Source organism: Nanorana parkeri, unplaced genomic scaffold (genome assembly GCF_000935625.1).
Source record: "Nanorana parkeri isolate BGI_ZX_2015 unplaced genomic scaffold, ASM93562v1 scaffold744, whole genome shotgun sequence".
Taxonomy (NCBI): Eukaryota; Metazoa; Chordata; class Amphibia; order Anura; family Dicroglossidae; genus Nanorana; species Nanorana parkeri.
This window is the reverse complement of record NW_017307012.1, coordinates 228,641-243,868: the sequence shown is the minus strand read 5'-3', so window position 1 is coordinate 243,868 and position 15,228 is coordinate 228,641. Positions and strand designations below refer to the sequence as shown.

Genomic DNA, 15,228 nt, shown 5'->3' with positions numbered 1-15,228 from the left:
TCAATATCTTTCAATCTTCTACGCCAGTTAGAAGGTTGATTAGGTTTACAAGTTTTGTCCATGGTCCATAGTGAGTATTTGATGTTCCTGACAGCATAAAGCAGTATGCTTTGTCCCCGTAACTGTCAAAGCGTGCGTGCATGTAAAGCAGGTAAGGGAGCGTGGCATAGCGTTCAATGGCTGTCAGGCCGCTGCCCAGGGCTGTCCCATGTTGTCCTTAAGCCCTCGGATGTTAGGATTCCATACAAAAGACCACTCCTTCCCTATCCATTGTTCCCTCACGTCCTGTCCAGCCATTCCAAAACACGGGGCGTGATCACACTAATGACAGCCATCAAGTCATGCCAGATTTATTGCAAGTGACCAAAATCACATTACATGGTGGCATGCATGGAGCAAGCCAAGTTCTGCAATTTACAACACTTATGTGGTAAATTTAAGGGCAGGTGTTGCCTGGCTATGATAATGAAGGCAGATTTTCACAGCTAAAGCATGCAGGTATGTAAGGTGACGGTTATCTCTCAAAGCTTTGCATTATTTACACTGCAGTCCCGCATCGACTTTCCTGTCCGATCTCATAGCAACCCTGCTAACAACAAGCTAGGAGGAAGAAAGAAAAGAAAAGCCAGCTTACCTTGTAACTGTTTAAACCTCCCCTCTAGCTGGTTGTAATTGAAGGGTACCTGGGCCGTGTGTACTGGGGAGGACAATGGCCCCGATAGGCTAGAGGTCCTTTGCAATTCCATTTGGAAGGGGAGCTGTGGGATTCATAAACCACACAAAGTCCCAAACAAGAGTAGCTGAAGTGCTGAATGAAAGTGCAGTCAGTGTAGAAAATCCACGTTTATGTCAAGCTCGAGCACTGCAAGCAACAAGCCAGGTTTTGCGTGTGCTCATCTCCAAAGGGGGGGGGCTCAGTGCTGATCTAATGTGACCCCCCGAGCACTGAAGGGGACATGTGTAGCAGCAGCACACTACAACTCTCACTCTGATCCTCCAGCAGAAGCGGCAGAAGCACACCTCCTCAAACCTTGCTGGTGTGTAATTTAATCAGTAGCCACACTGTGTATTTAGTGGTGATGTCACTTGATTAGCATAAGACATTGTAAAGGAAGCAGGGAGGCTGTACCAAAGCTGCACAGGAGAGGGTAGGAGGCTGCCCTGAAAGAGGAGCAAAACAGAAAAATGCCAAGCATGAGGACAATTGTGGAATGAGGGTCAGATGTTACACTCCCCTCTCACACAGCTTGCAGCACAGCCGGGCTCTGGAGGTACTTTTCTAGCGTGGCTGCACAAAGCCCCAAACAATGGTACGCCCCTGAAACAAAGCTGCTGGAATTACAATCTTTTGTTTAAGAGCCTCATGTAACGGAAAAGTCTCAGATTACCATCAAATGGAACACGAGTGCGCGGGGTTTCTCCTCGGCCTGTCGCTCCAATCAATAGCTGTCACATATTTGTGCACAGCAATTTATTAAAGGCTGACAATCGCCCCAGATGGTGGTGGCTGCGGCCATTGTAGCACAATGCCAGGGATTCTTCCAGATTAGGAAATTGTGTGTGCACAGGATTCCCGGTAATCATGTTCAACTGGAACAGGGTGACTACATGCCTTCACAATAGGCACGGAGCATGTGAAGAGGACCTGATATTACAAGGCACTGGATACATCTACTTTGTTTAAGATTTTGTTAGGAAAGCTAGAGTACGCAAACATCATTGTATTTAAAATACAGCATTCTTCCCCATCTATTGTAACAGTATGTAAGTGCCATAGAGATTGTATACAAACAAAACCAAAAATAAACAAATAGTAACATTCCTGATAAGAGCATAGTGCTGGGTGTGTAAAACTGCCCAGCGCCAGACACAGAGCCATACAGAAGACTACATAGCAAAGAATATATATACAAAGTTACAAACATGCATATGTGTACACACATACATACAGATGTACACTGATGTGAATGTGCAACTATGTGAAGCGCTGTGCAAATTGTTGGCGCTATATAAATATCTGTAATAAAAGGTACTATACAGATATACACTGAGTGGCCAGATTACTATGACCACCCCATCAGTACTTCGTTGGGCCACCTCGTGACTCCACGAGATGTTGAAAGGTGATGCGAGGAATCAGACACTGCACTGTTGCCCTTCTGTTACCAGTCTTGCCACTCTCCGTTCTGCCCTAATATCGACTAGTCGCTGACGGCCACAATTAGCACGTTCAGACCCAGATTTTCGGCTGACAGTCCAGTCTTTAAACACTTTAACAACAGCTGACCTTCAACATTTAACGAATTCTGCTGTTTTGCTGATACTCGCTCCATGGCTCCGAGCGCCAACAATCATCCCACGTTCAAAGGCTGTTAAATCGCATTGTTTACCCATATCTTCAGAAAAAATCACTTCTACTGTCGTGGTAAACAACCTGCTTCTCTATTTATAATGGTCTGGCCCTCTAGCAACTTCAGCGCGATATTATAGCTAATTTGCCTACAAACGTCAGGTGGTCATAATAATCTGGCCACTCAAGTGTGTGTATATATGCGTATATATATATATATATGTGTGTGTGTTATATATGTGTGTGTGTGTGTGTGTGTGTGTGTGTGTGTGTGTGAGATATATATATATATAAACATATAAACATACACACATGTACATTGCACGCGCGCAAACCTTTTGATACAGTACAGGTAAGATAGATAGAAGATGGAGAATGAACAAAATACTGCACACAGTCCACATTCCATTGTTGTGAATGCGGTTTCTATTAGATGTAATGTTCTCTATTGTTCTACATGTGAGCTCTCTATCCTTATCAATAAGCACTTTGCTTCAACCTGAGAATAAACTGTACAGAGTGACACTTACAGTAGAGTCATGTGACTAAAGTACATAGCTCGACCCTCTGCAAACAGCAGTTTCCATGGCAGCAGAACACTCCTCACGCCCAGCTCTAGATAAGAGACAATGCTGGCCAGGGATGCTCTTCAGGGTTAATACGGGTGTAAAGGAAACACACGTGTGTGTGGGCTTATGGAATGACGTGTAATAAAAGAACCAGCTCCCCGCATCATGCATTTGTTTGATGAAAGCATTGCTAATACATGAATAAATAAGGAGTGACCAAGTAAATATAAACACATTTCACACTCCACAGTAAAACCCAATTTCATTTGGAATAACATAACTCAATGGTAGCCAGTTGTCTCCGGCTAGGTATAGATTTGAGCGCCGGCTATCTATGTGTGTTTCAGGGCACATTTTCAAAGATTTTTGTTTAGGCCAAACGAAAGCAGTTACTATGGAGGAGGAGACGAATGTTAGGCACAAAAACATGTGATTTCATAGGCGCGCCCATGATTGCAACCAAGAACCCCCTGTACTAGCACTGTATAAAGCTGGCCCTACACCTATAGATTATCTGCAGATTTTCTATGGTCAGATGGAAAAAGTGCAACAGATTGAACAATGCCTGCATCCAATCAGATTCTTCAGGTATTTGGAGCACCAGCAGTGCCGACTAGCAAGATACTGAAGCTTGGCCCAGCGGGAGATTCCTCCATGCACACAGTTTAGTGTAGATGGAAGAATCTGTTGCACTTTTTCCATCTGACCATAGAAAATCTGCAGATAATCTATAGGTGTATGGCCAGATTAAACTGAGAGGGTCTCGTTCTGTGATGGCTCTATAGGATAGTGTTTGGTAACTATACTTTAGACTCGCCCGGTTCACAGGAGCCCAAGAGGCAATACTGCTGCCTTCTCAAAGGCCTCATTTCATACAAGAAACGGCCGGCACGTACAGCTCCGTGCACGCCCGTATCGGGCAGCTCCCGGGAAGGACAGGTGCTGCGTGTTATTAGTCCGCAGCCGTCCTTCTCTATGCAACATCCGTGCGGGTGTCTATACTTCTACGCTGACAGCATGGATTCTGTCTGCATCCGAGCCGGGACACCCGCACGGATGTGCAGAAAGGATGAGCGTAGGGCGGCGTACGGCCGCGTAGTCCCATAGAGAAAGACTGCGTACTAATCCCACGCAGCACCTGTCCTTCCCGGGAGCTGCCCGATACGGCCGTGCACGCAGCACTGAGCTGTACGTGACGGCTGTCTCTCATGTGAATGAGGCCAAATAGGAAAAAAGAAAGAAAATAGCACTGCGCTCCAAACTCAAAAATTATGATCCTAAAATGTGAAAAAAAATTGTATGAAATGTGAAATTGTCACACCGTGATAAACTATTTTGTGTCCTACACAACACAGTGCAGGAGCGTACGGATCAGGTCAGCACACAAAACGGACATCGTGTGAACAGGCACTTAGTGTATGATCTCCTTTACAGAGCCTCATTAACTGTCAAATGATTCATTGATTAATATGTCTCAATCAATTCTACACTTGGTGCAGAGAGACTTCGTGACATGTTACATTTTCACTTCTCCAACAGCAGTTTTATCACGGCATGAGACCGCAGGTGAAGAGTTCATATACTGCAGAGCAGCATTTCCCTAAAGTCTCTCACAAATTGCTTTTAATGGAACCGGGCTTAGAAAGCAGACTTGTCACGGACCATCTGCAATTGCCTCGTAATTTTGGTCTCGTCAATGCTACGGGCACATTTCTGCATACTTTAGGGAGTACATCAAATCCTATTCCTTGTTCAATCAGTAAAATCTGTCCTTGAAAGAAAAGGAAAAAATAGCAATAGTCACAGGGGCGAAACCTTGACTGGGAAAATATGCAGGCTGCTATTGTGGGCGTCTGCTGTCATAATGATGCATTGCACAAGTATGGCAATTAGTTATGACTAGACCCCGCCCTTCTAATCTACATGGTAGACCACCTATTTCCTCCCCTTTTCCCAATTCAATACAGTATGCAGATAGCCCCCTTCAGCAAGGTGTTTCTTTGCCACCTCTTCACTTCATTGTTCTAATGCTGGGCACACACCTTACAACCAATCGCAAGACTTTTGTCTTGCAATGGTTGCAAGGTACTTAAGAAAACATACGATCTGCCCATCTTGGACAGGCAGATCGTACTTGTGATGATCGCAAGCCGCGCTTCCCTGAGGGGCGGGGTCCCGATGACCGCAATGCAGAACGGGCAGTGTGCGCTTGCGCACACCGGCCCGTCCAGCTTTTATCGTACGAACATGCTACACACCTGCCGAACATCGTACGATGCTCGGTGGGGTTTCGCACATGTTCGTAAGTTAAAAGTCGTGCGACCTTACAGTAGTAGAGGTCGCACGGCTTCCACACACCTTACGATAATCGTACGATCGCGGGGTTTCCCGCCATTATCGTACGATTATCGCAAGGTGTGTGGGGACCTTAATGGAGTGGGTCTGGCATGTATGGTGGTGCAGCTGATCTCCCCCATGTAACTATGCTCTGTCTGAGCACCCAATCACCAGGCTGCCAGAATTGAATAAGTGCAGTCACACAGACATGCTTGGACTTTTTGCGGTCAATGGCTCTTTGTTCTAGAATTCTTCACTCATCAACCATATGCAAAACACCTACTTCAGAAACTGACCCAATATTGAGCCAAATCCATTCTTCCATATGCGCTAAAGTTTCAAGGCTTCAAGGGTAAATCGGACATGACTCCAGACAGGGGGATGATGGGATTTGCAACTTCAACACAGCTGGAGTGCCAAGGTTGCCTACTCCTGATCTAGATCTAAACTGGCCACATATAGAGGATGGCAGGCAATATCTGACTGCTGTGAATGTGTAGGCACATTTATGCCTACAGCACATAACAGTAAGAACAAAAATTGGCAAATGTTAATGATACATGGAGCTTTATTTTAAATGATTACATTTAATCTTTCCATAAACACTTTTTATATATGTGCCTGAACCCACTAGGTAATTGACACTTAAAAGAGAACTGAGGAAAGTGTTTTCCCCCATAGTTCTCTTTAGGGTCACGGGAGGACATATACTTACCTCCCCCTGTGACCCAAAGCTGGCTATTGTCCGCGATATACTGAGCGCCGCAGCTGGGACAGATGGCGATAATGTCTGGATCCACCCAGCTGCGTGAATGACAGCCGGCTCTGCCTATCTAGAGGCAGAGCCAGATGTGCCCGTCCCCTCCCCTGTCCATTCCTCCACTCAGCGCTGGAGGATCGGAGCATGGGGGGGGCAAAAAAAAAAAAATCGCTGCGGGGAGTGGCGACTGCCAGTCACCGCTCACTACAGGGAGACGATCGGGAAGTGAGCGGATCGGCTGCATGTTTCTGCTCACTTCCCGATCGATAGAGCCGACCTGTGACAGCGTCTTTGTCACAGGTCAGCTCTAACTATGAGGATGGGTGGAACTCACTTCATAGTTCTCCTTTAAGTGTTTCCCTCTTCCCTCCTTGGACATCATAGCCCTCTGCTCTTCTGGAAGTGTCTACATGCTGTCTGTGCTGGCCCAGCTCTTCAGCCCCTTACATCACTACATAAGGGTCTATGTAGCAGAAAGTGAATACCACAAAGTGTCAGCTCCAAGTCTCCTGGGGCTACTGGCATCACATCTAAGACTCTCTAGGTTTTTGGATATAGAAAGAAGCCTTTACAGGTAAACATGTCTGAAATATGTTAAATGCACATATAATCTTATAGGAAGATTGTTATTGAAATGAATGGCCTGGGGACAGGGTCTCTTTAAATGCAAAGTGAAAGGGAGGCCTGTGGTTTGACTCATTCCTGAGCATATGGACAGAGGCAATCCAATGTGAAAAGTCCTTAGAAGTTATACAAGGTATCTTCCTGCTGTTAGCGTGAGTGGATGGAGAACACAAGTTCATCGGTATTACATGGTTGTGATTACATTCCAAATCGTACTAGGACTTCGGCATCACAAGGGATTCATGTGCACATAAGCCTCCAGCCATGTCTTCCTGCTAAACCCTTGCTTGCTGAATATGTTGTTTGTTAAACTGTGCATATTCAACTAATTTGGAATTGATGATCTGAGGAATGCAAAACCTCCCATTACAGTTCCAAAGACTCATTGTCACATTGCCTTCTACAAGCATGAGCAACAAAACTATTTTATAACTGTACAGCATTAGACAGGAGCCTGTACAACTCTGCAAGACTGAAGCCTGAAAGTAGTAATAAAGTCGCTTTTGTTTTTACATACATCTAATGCTAGCAAGTTCCTAAATAGGTAGTTACTTGCCTGCGTCTCCACCACTCGCTCCTGTCTGAAGATCTGAAGATTCTCGAGCGGCCGTGCAGGATGGGGCGGGCACATGCGCAGTAGAGATTTGGCGGGGAGGAGAGTCACAGGGCAAGTGAATGCACACAGCTGGGAGCGTGCACACAGACAGACATTGTGGGACACAGAAGACTGCAGTCTGCGCTGGATCAGAGACCGGCACCAGCACTGGAGGGACTCCTGTAAACTACAGGAAAGAAGATGATCGGATCAAGAGGCATCATTTAAGGTAAGTCCTTACAGCAGGGACGGGGGACCGGGGGGGCTGTGGTGGTGACTTTAAATACAGAAAGCCCTTATTTAGATGTAGACTAAACCGCAGTAAAAAATAAATCATGAGATTCTTATTACTATTATAACATCTTCTTATGACGCCAGCTATAATCCCTCTCTCCAATCTAACCTCTGCATTATGCGACTACCGATCTAAAGGTGCCCATACACTGCTCGATTCTCGTACGAGAATCGCGGGAAATCCTGCGATCGTACGAGAATCGAGCAGTGTGAACAAAGACGTGCGACCGTTTCTACTGTGCGGTCGCACGTCTTTTGTCTAAGGAGCACGCTAGAAAACCAGCTGAAAATCGTACGATTTTCGGCTGGTTTGAACGGTGCTCGGGAGACAAATGTCGAACGGGCCGGTGTGCGCACGCGCACACTGCCCGTTCAGCATTGCGGTCATCGGAAGCCCGCCCCTCAGGGGGGCGGGCTTGCGATGATCGAGAGGACGATCTGCCTGTCCAAGATGGGCAGATTGTACGTTTTTTTAATCACTTTACAACCATCGCAAGACTAAGGTCTTGCGATGGTTGTAAAGTGTATGGCCACCTTTACAGTCCAGGCTTCTGCTGGCTGTAGAGGTCACCTCCCTGCTATAACTACATTTCTCATCTTGTCCTCTGGTGAAAGTCATAAGAGGTGGTCCTTCTATTGACCACGCAAGGTGGTATCTCTCGTTCTGTCTGAATGCTGTCCACACTAAAGCTCTGCAGTTCCAAAAACAATTCACAGTCCGTCAATATTGCTGTGGAATGTTTTAATGTTGCTTGGGGGCGGGGCTTTGCTGTTTCGGACACTAGTGGGCTCTTTGGAATAGGTGGCTACAATGCCGAGTATTCAGAAGGGAGTGTGTAGCCTCTGGAAATCGCCAATCACCAACTTAAAATTGTAGGTAAAAGCAACGAAAAAACAAGTATTTTCAACAACCACTCGAAGAAATGTTCATTTTCATAAACCTTTCACTTGCAATGCACTTTTAAATGTGCTAGAAAAATTGACTAGCCAATTGCCTAGCCCAGTCCCCAGTCTCCTTGCATGTCATAGCCCTTTCAGTTTCTGAGAGTATCTACTTACTGTCTGTGCTGGCCCAGCTTCTCTGTTCACCTCCTTGCATAACCTTTTATATAGCTCCCGTTGGAGAACATAGGAATATTGTAGAGGTGATCAATCTTGACCCTCTAGCTGGGGCAAAACTACAAATTACATGAGCCATTGCAAGTCTCCCACAGCCCCAGGCATGATGGGATTTGGAGTTTCACCACAGGTGGAGTGCCGTGGTTGCCAACCCTTGCTAAAGAGTGTCATTTGAGTGACGGATCTGAATTTGCTGGCGCTGCTGACATCACATCCAAGATGGAAACATCTAGTAGCAGTCTCAGAATTTTTTTGATTTCTATACAAGGGAGGCTTTAATAGGTAAATAACATCCGTAAAACGTTAATTGCATATTTAATCTTATAAGAAGATTTTGGTTGTGATCAGTGGCCTGGCAATAGGGTCTCTCAGGCTAGGTTCACACCTAGGTGACTGAGCTATTGAGTGGTTTTCGCTTGTGGGACTGCTCTTTGAAAACCGCGTGGTTTCTATGCATAGAAATGCCTATGGCACCCAAACCGCGCAACAACATCCCAAAAATAGCTCCTGCACCCTTTTGAGCGACAGCCGATTTCATCCACACGACAAATCGCAAAAAGGTGTGAACAGCCTCCATTGACTTCAATGCGAATCTGTGTTTTGCATGATAAATCACCTAGGTGTGAACCTAGCTTTAGTTGGCACCAAGTAATGTGGGCAAAACTGGTCCGTTCTGACAGCTTGGTCTTACATTTATGTGAAGTTCTATTGAAAAATAGCTGGGGGAACTTGGACACACAAGGCACTTCTCATGCAATAGCCTATCACTGAACCTAAGAAAAAAAAAAAAAAAAGGCTCCGACATTCACTAGATCAGCTGGTTTACTGAAAGTCCAAAGTGATGAAGATCTTCAGCTGTCCCATTAACAGACATGATATTTTTAAGGCAGTTCTTTTCATTTAATATCCTGAAAACACTGTGATCATGCTGCTGCCCCAGTGTACTTTCAGTGAGCCATATTTTTTTATTGATTTGAACACTAAGTTCCATTTCACAACATTTCATGATGGCCATCTATTTAAACAATGTAAAGCTTTCTAGAGCAATGCCTGTGATGACATATGGATATTCGGATCTCCTGACAGATTTACAGTTCAGAAAAGTGAAACATTTCTTAGCAGTGAGGGGAGTTTTAAACCTTATAATCTAAGACATATGGGAGTTGTATTTCCATCAGGTAACATCACCTGTGGGAGCTGGATAGCATTTCAACCTTCCAGAGTGCATAGAAGTAACATTATAGGATACCTGTAGAAAGGTCATGTGTGTACTCTCCAGAATGAAACCAACTTAATCAAAATGGCACCTCCCACTAGTAATGGGATACCCAATACTTTAAACATGGAACATTTCATAAGTGCGTTGTTACTATTTAAATTGCAATGTCAAATCTAATGACAAACTCTAAACAATCCTATATAGCCATATATGTTGACATATTTTATAAATCAATTAAAGAACTTTGGCAATCTCCCGAGGTCTTTTTTAAAGCATGCTTGACTTTGCTGGTTCAACTAGCCCAGCAGCTACGGCAGCAAGTGCCAGGTCTGCATTTATGATGGTTTTGCTGGGTGCATAGATATGGAAGCCCCATGCATTGCTGAATTCATGATGGCTTTGCTGGGTGCATAGATATGGAAGCCCCATGCATTGCTGAATTCATGATGGTTTTGCTGGGTGCATAGATATGGAAGCCCCATGCATTGCTGAATTCATGATGGTTTTGCTGGGTGCATAGATATGGAAGCCCCATGCATTGCTGAATTCATGATGGTTTTGCTGGGTGCATAGATATGGAAGCCCCATGCATTGCTGAATTCATGATGGTTTTGCTGGGTGCATAGATATGGAAGCCCCATGCATTGCTGAATTCATGATGGTTTTGCTGGGTGCATAGATATGGAAGCCCCATGCATTGCTGAATTCATGATGGTTTTGCTGGGTGCATAGATATGGAAGCCCCATGCATTGCTGAATTCATGATGGTTTTGCTGGGTGCATAGATATGGAAGCCCCATGCATTGCTGAATTCATGATGGTTTTGCTGGGTGCATAGATATGGAAGCCCCATGCATTGCTGAATTCATGATGGTTTTGCTGGGTGCATAGATATGGAAGCCCCATGCATTGCTGAATTCATGATGGTTTTGCTGGGTGCATAGATATGGAAGCCCCATGCATTGCTGAATTCATGATGGTTTTGCTGGGTGCATAGATATGGAACCCATGCATTGCTGAATTCATGATGGTTTTGCTGGGTGCATAGATATGGAAGCCCCATGCATTGCTGAATTCATGATGGTTTTGCTGGGTGCATAGATATGGAAGCCCCATGCATTGCTGAATTCATGATGGTTTTGCTGGGTGCATAGATATGGAAGCCCCATGCATTGCTGAATTCATGATGGTTTTGCTGGGTGCATAGATATGGAGCCCATGCATTGCTGAATTCATGATGGTTTTGCTGGGTGCATAGATATGGAGCCCATGCATTGCTGAATTCATGATGGTTTTGCTGGGTGCATAGATATGGAAGCCCCATGCATTGGTGAATTCATGATGGTTTTGCTGGGTGCATAGATATGGAAGCCCCATGCATTGGTGAATTCATGATGGTTTTGCTGGGTGCATAGATATGGAAGCCCCATGCATTGGTGAATTCATGATGGTTTTGCTGGGTGCATAGATATGGAAGCCCCATGCATTGGTGAATTCATGATGGTTTTGCTGGGTGCATAGATATGGAAGCCCCATGCATTGCTGAATTCATGATGGTTTTGCTGGGTGCATAGATATGGAAGCCCAATAAGCAACCGCGACAGAGATAAGCAGCAGCCTGTGCTTGATAATTTGTGTGGATGCTGGTGATTGGTAGGCATATACTCATCTGTGAAGGTGCCCATATAACTTACAACCATCGTACTTTTGTTGTACGATGGTTGTAACATCATTAACTTTTTGCACAACCAGCCCATCATGCACAGACCTGCGAATGATCGTTAGTCTCCACAGCTAATTAGTTGATTGGCTGTGATTTAGAGAAAAACTTTTCATTTGCGCTGTTTCGATCGTACGAATTTCGTTGTACAACGCCATTAACCCGCCTAAAAAAATCGTACGATCGACTGAAGTTTTTTTGGGCTGGGGTCCTCCTTAAAATTCCTACCAGACCTAAAGGGTCTGGTATGACATTTGGGGGTACCCCACGCTTTTTTTTTTGTTCTTTATAAATGTCATGTTTGTTGCACAGGTTCTATAAATCATACATATGCGCCAGTTTAAGGGGACCCCCCAGGCACGATATTTAAAGAATTTTGTTTATTGCTTCCCTTTAAGTGATGTTAAAATCACTGTTCCTATAAAAACTGTATATTTTAAAAGTGTTTTTTTCATTGATTCATATCCCCCAGGGCAGTACCCGAATCCCCATATACTTTTTATGGCCAATAACTTAATAATAAAAAAATTTATTTTCAGAGTTCTGGTCCCATAGACATTCATTGAGTTCGAAGTCAAACTTTTTCCATGTTCTAAAGTCCGAACTCGAACCGAACTCGGGGGTGTTCGGCCCATCACTAGGTCCAAAACACTGGTCCAGGACACACCTTAGCCTCCTGAAAATTGGAGCTTTCCCTAAAGCCCTGTTTCTCCACACTTATCCATAGAAAGTGTACGAGCTGCCTATATATTATTCACTAGAATATACACAAACAGAACTAGACCTGACACAAACAACTTGGTTGAGCCATGGCTGATTGTCAAAGATTATTAACATTTCACATTCATTTAAAAGTATTAATTTAGTTTACAAAATTGTGTGCAAAGAAATGTAGTTTGACTGGTTGGTAGATAACTTGTTTCCTCTCATCCGTTTTCCTGTTTCATGGCCAAAAAGGAAATGACTCCTTTCAGCCAAGTGTCTCAGCATATGATCATGAGAAGCCAAGTAAGACACTCCCACTTTCCGCACACACAAGAACATGCATTTTCTAGAAAAACACACATGACCACTTCACATTCAACTAGGAGAAAACCAACTAATGTAGAATTCACGAACCAGTGGGCCAAGCTAGGATTCTAAGGATATGGGTCCCTAGCAATAGGTGTGGTTCACAAAAGACCCATAGGTGGATATTGTTGCCTTTGTTGGACAAGATCAGTATCATGAAATAATCTACAGGCACTTTTATGTTGATTAATGGGGTCAGGGGGGTAGAATCAATGGTCAGTTGGATCAATGGATTTTCTTCAGTCGCTACTATTCCCCAGTTGTAATGTGCGTTATCTCATCAGGCCATTATCTGCTCATAAATGTACATGTCTATGACACAGTTATGTATAGCTGCCAGTTACCGTATATACTCGAGTATAAGCCGAGATTATCAGCCCATTTTTTTGGGTGAAAAGTGCCCCCCTTGGCTTATACTCGAGTCAGGGGTGGGGGTAGAGAGAGATTCATTAAGCAATTATATATGTATTGTCTCTATATAGAGTATATACTGCTAATACAGTGCAGACAATACATTTACAATTATACTAACATGAATGTATTACATGATCTGTATGTAGCCCTGTACTATGGATCATTTAACCCATTCATGTTAGCAGAGGATCATTGTAAATGTATTGTTGCAGGCACTCTATATGTACATGTACTATATACTACATATAGAGTGCACTGAACAATAGATTTACAATTATCCTCTGCTAATATGAATGGGTTAAATGATCCGTAGTACATGATATGTAGCCCTGTACCCCCTTTTCCACTTACAGAGCTAGGTTATTTTTCTTTTAAATAAATATTAATGTATTTTATTGGTATCTATCTACCAGTAGCTGCCTCATTTCCCACCCTCGGCTTATATTCGGGTCAATACTTTTTCCCAGTTTTTTTTGGTCAAATTAGGTACCTCGGCTTATATTCGGGACGGCTTATACTCGAGTATATACGGTAAACTGGTGATCTGGCTCCAATTACCCCCATCCTCTGAAACGCTTTACCCCAACCTCTCTGACTATCTCCCACTCTGACTGTCTTTAGGCGATCCCTAAGACTCATCTCTTCAGGGAAGCCTATCCCACCTCAAACTAGCCATTCAACCATCACGTTCTCAAACAATTCATCCCCACGCAGCTACCTCCTCATGTATCACTGGCCCCTCCCTTTTAGATTGTAAGCCCTCACGGGCAGGGCCCTCCTTACCGTCTTGAATTGTATGGAGATTGTAATGTTTCCTTATATTGTAAAGCGCTTTGCAAACTGTTGGCGCTACTTAAATCCTGTATAATAATTACGTTTTCACGTAAAATCATCAAACGTACTGTGTATGTTAGCAGACTTCTCACACATGATTGTGTGTAATTCTCTCTGAATATTGTCATGTCATCACATCTATGCAAGGTCTATTCACCTGCATTTGATGCAAGGACGCCGAGGGACATACCACAGCCGGAGCAGATTGGCAGAGTCGCAGGACCAACGATCGGGTGAGTGTACCTTCTTTATTCCATTCCTTAGATCAACATGGGCAGTTTACCCTTGCAGTGTGGAGGTAGCCCCTCTGCAAAGGTTAACTTTTGAAAAATCCTGGAGATCTGCTTTAAAATAAAGTGCTCACTAGAAAGCTTGGTTACTTGATTATACACATACGCATTACTGATACAAGGCATGTTATTTTAGGGTTCAGCATGTTTACTGTAAAAAATAGGGTCCTGGTTTAATTCTAATCAAGACCAATATTTGCAATAAGCTTTTTTGTTCTCACCACATTGGCTCTAGGAGGTGTGTGCAGGCCTCTATGACTGTCGCAGGGACATTGGATTGTACGATCCTTTGTAGGAGGGACTCCTATGAAGAGACGTGTACTTTGTAATATGATGGCACTGGGTAAATACAGGGAAAAAAGGTCTGAAGGGAATTCTGTAAATGACAAGAAACCTTGGCTATATATGTATATCTATGACATTTATACAATGGTAGAGGTATACATATACTTTGAAGGTGTCATCGGGGATGGCTTTCTTAAAGTGAACCTGTGCTTTGCCCGTGTAGAGCAAAGCAACAGAATCACTTTAATCAGCCCCCACAGGATGTTCTACTGCACTTCCTTTTGTTCCCTTGATATTCAGTCCACTGCCCAGAGCAAATAAAAATACACATTATTTCTAGGTTGGGGGATCATGTGACTCACTCTTTTCCTATTTGACAGCAAATGGTGATTGGCTCAGCACTGTCATGTGCAGGTGGGGAAACTGCTGTCAGTGTGAGCTTTGACTGGGATCGACTCAGTACTTACACAGTGCTTCTTCTCTTTGCTTCCAGCAGCAAACAGACAAAAAAGTGCATGTTTTGGGGGATAGATTTAAAGCGAACCTTGTTACTTTCACCTGCACGGCTGAAGCACGAATTCATTTGGATGAATACTTCAGGAGCATGTTTGTCCAATCGAGGGGCCAGCAGGAACATTTAAAAATTCAGTGAGCATATGCTTACACTGAAAACACATGAGACCCCCAAAATGTAAAATGGAATTCCATTTGAGAATTTTTAATTTACAGGATAGATTGAGAGATTAT

At 43.9% G+C, this 15,228-nt stretch overlaps 1 protein-coding gene across 4 annotated transcripts in view; it reads right to left on the bottom strand.

Moving 5' to 3' along the window:
- SPTBN1 (spectrin beta, non-erythrocytic 1) overlaps positions 1-15,228 on the bottom strand; it is a 175,362-nt gene that overhangs the window by 98,899 nt on the left and 61,235 nt on the right. The window contains exon 1 of one of the 4 annotated variants that reach the window (XM_018564324.1): positions 635-1,024. The exons of 2 other annotated variants lie outside the window; for them this stretch is intronic. In XM_018564324.1, coding sequence (XP_018419826.1) covers positions 635-746 — 112 coding nt within the window. In that variant the 5' untranslated portion in view covers positions 747-1,024. Of the gene's footprint in view, positions 1-634; positions 1,025-15,228 lie in introns of those variants that run through there. One more of the 4 variants, XM_018564322.1, reaches the window with a different exon arrangement.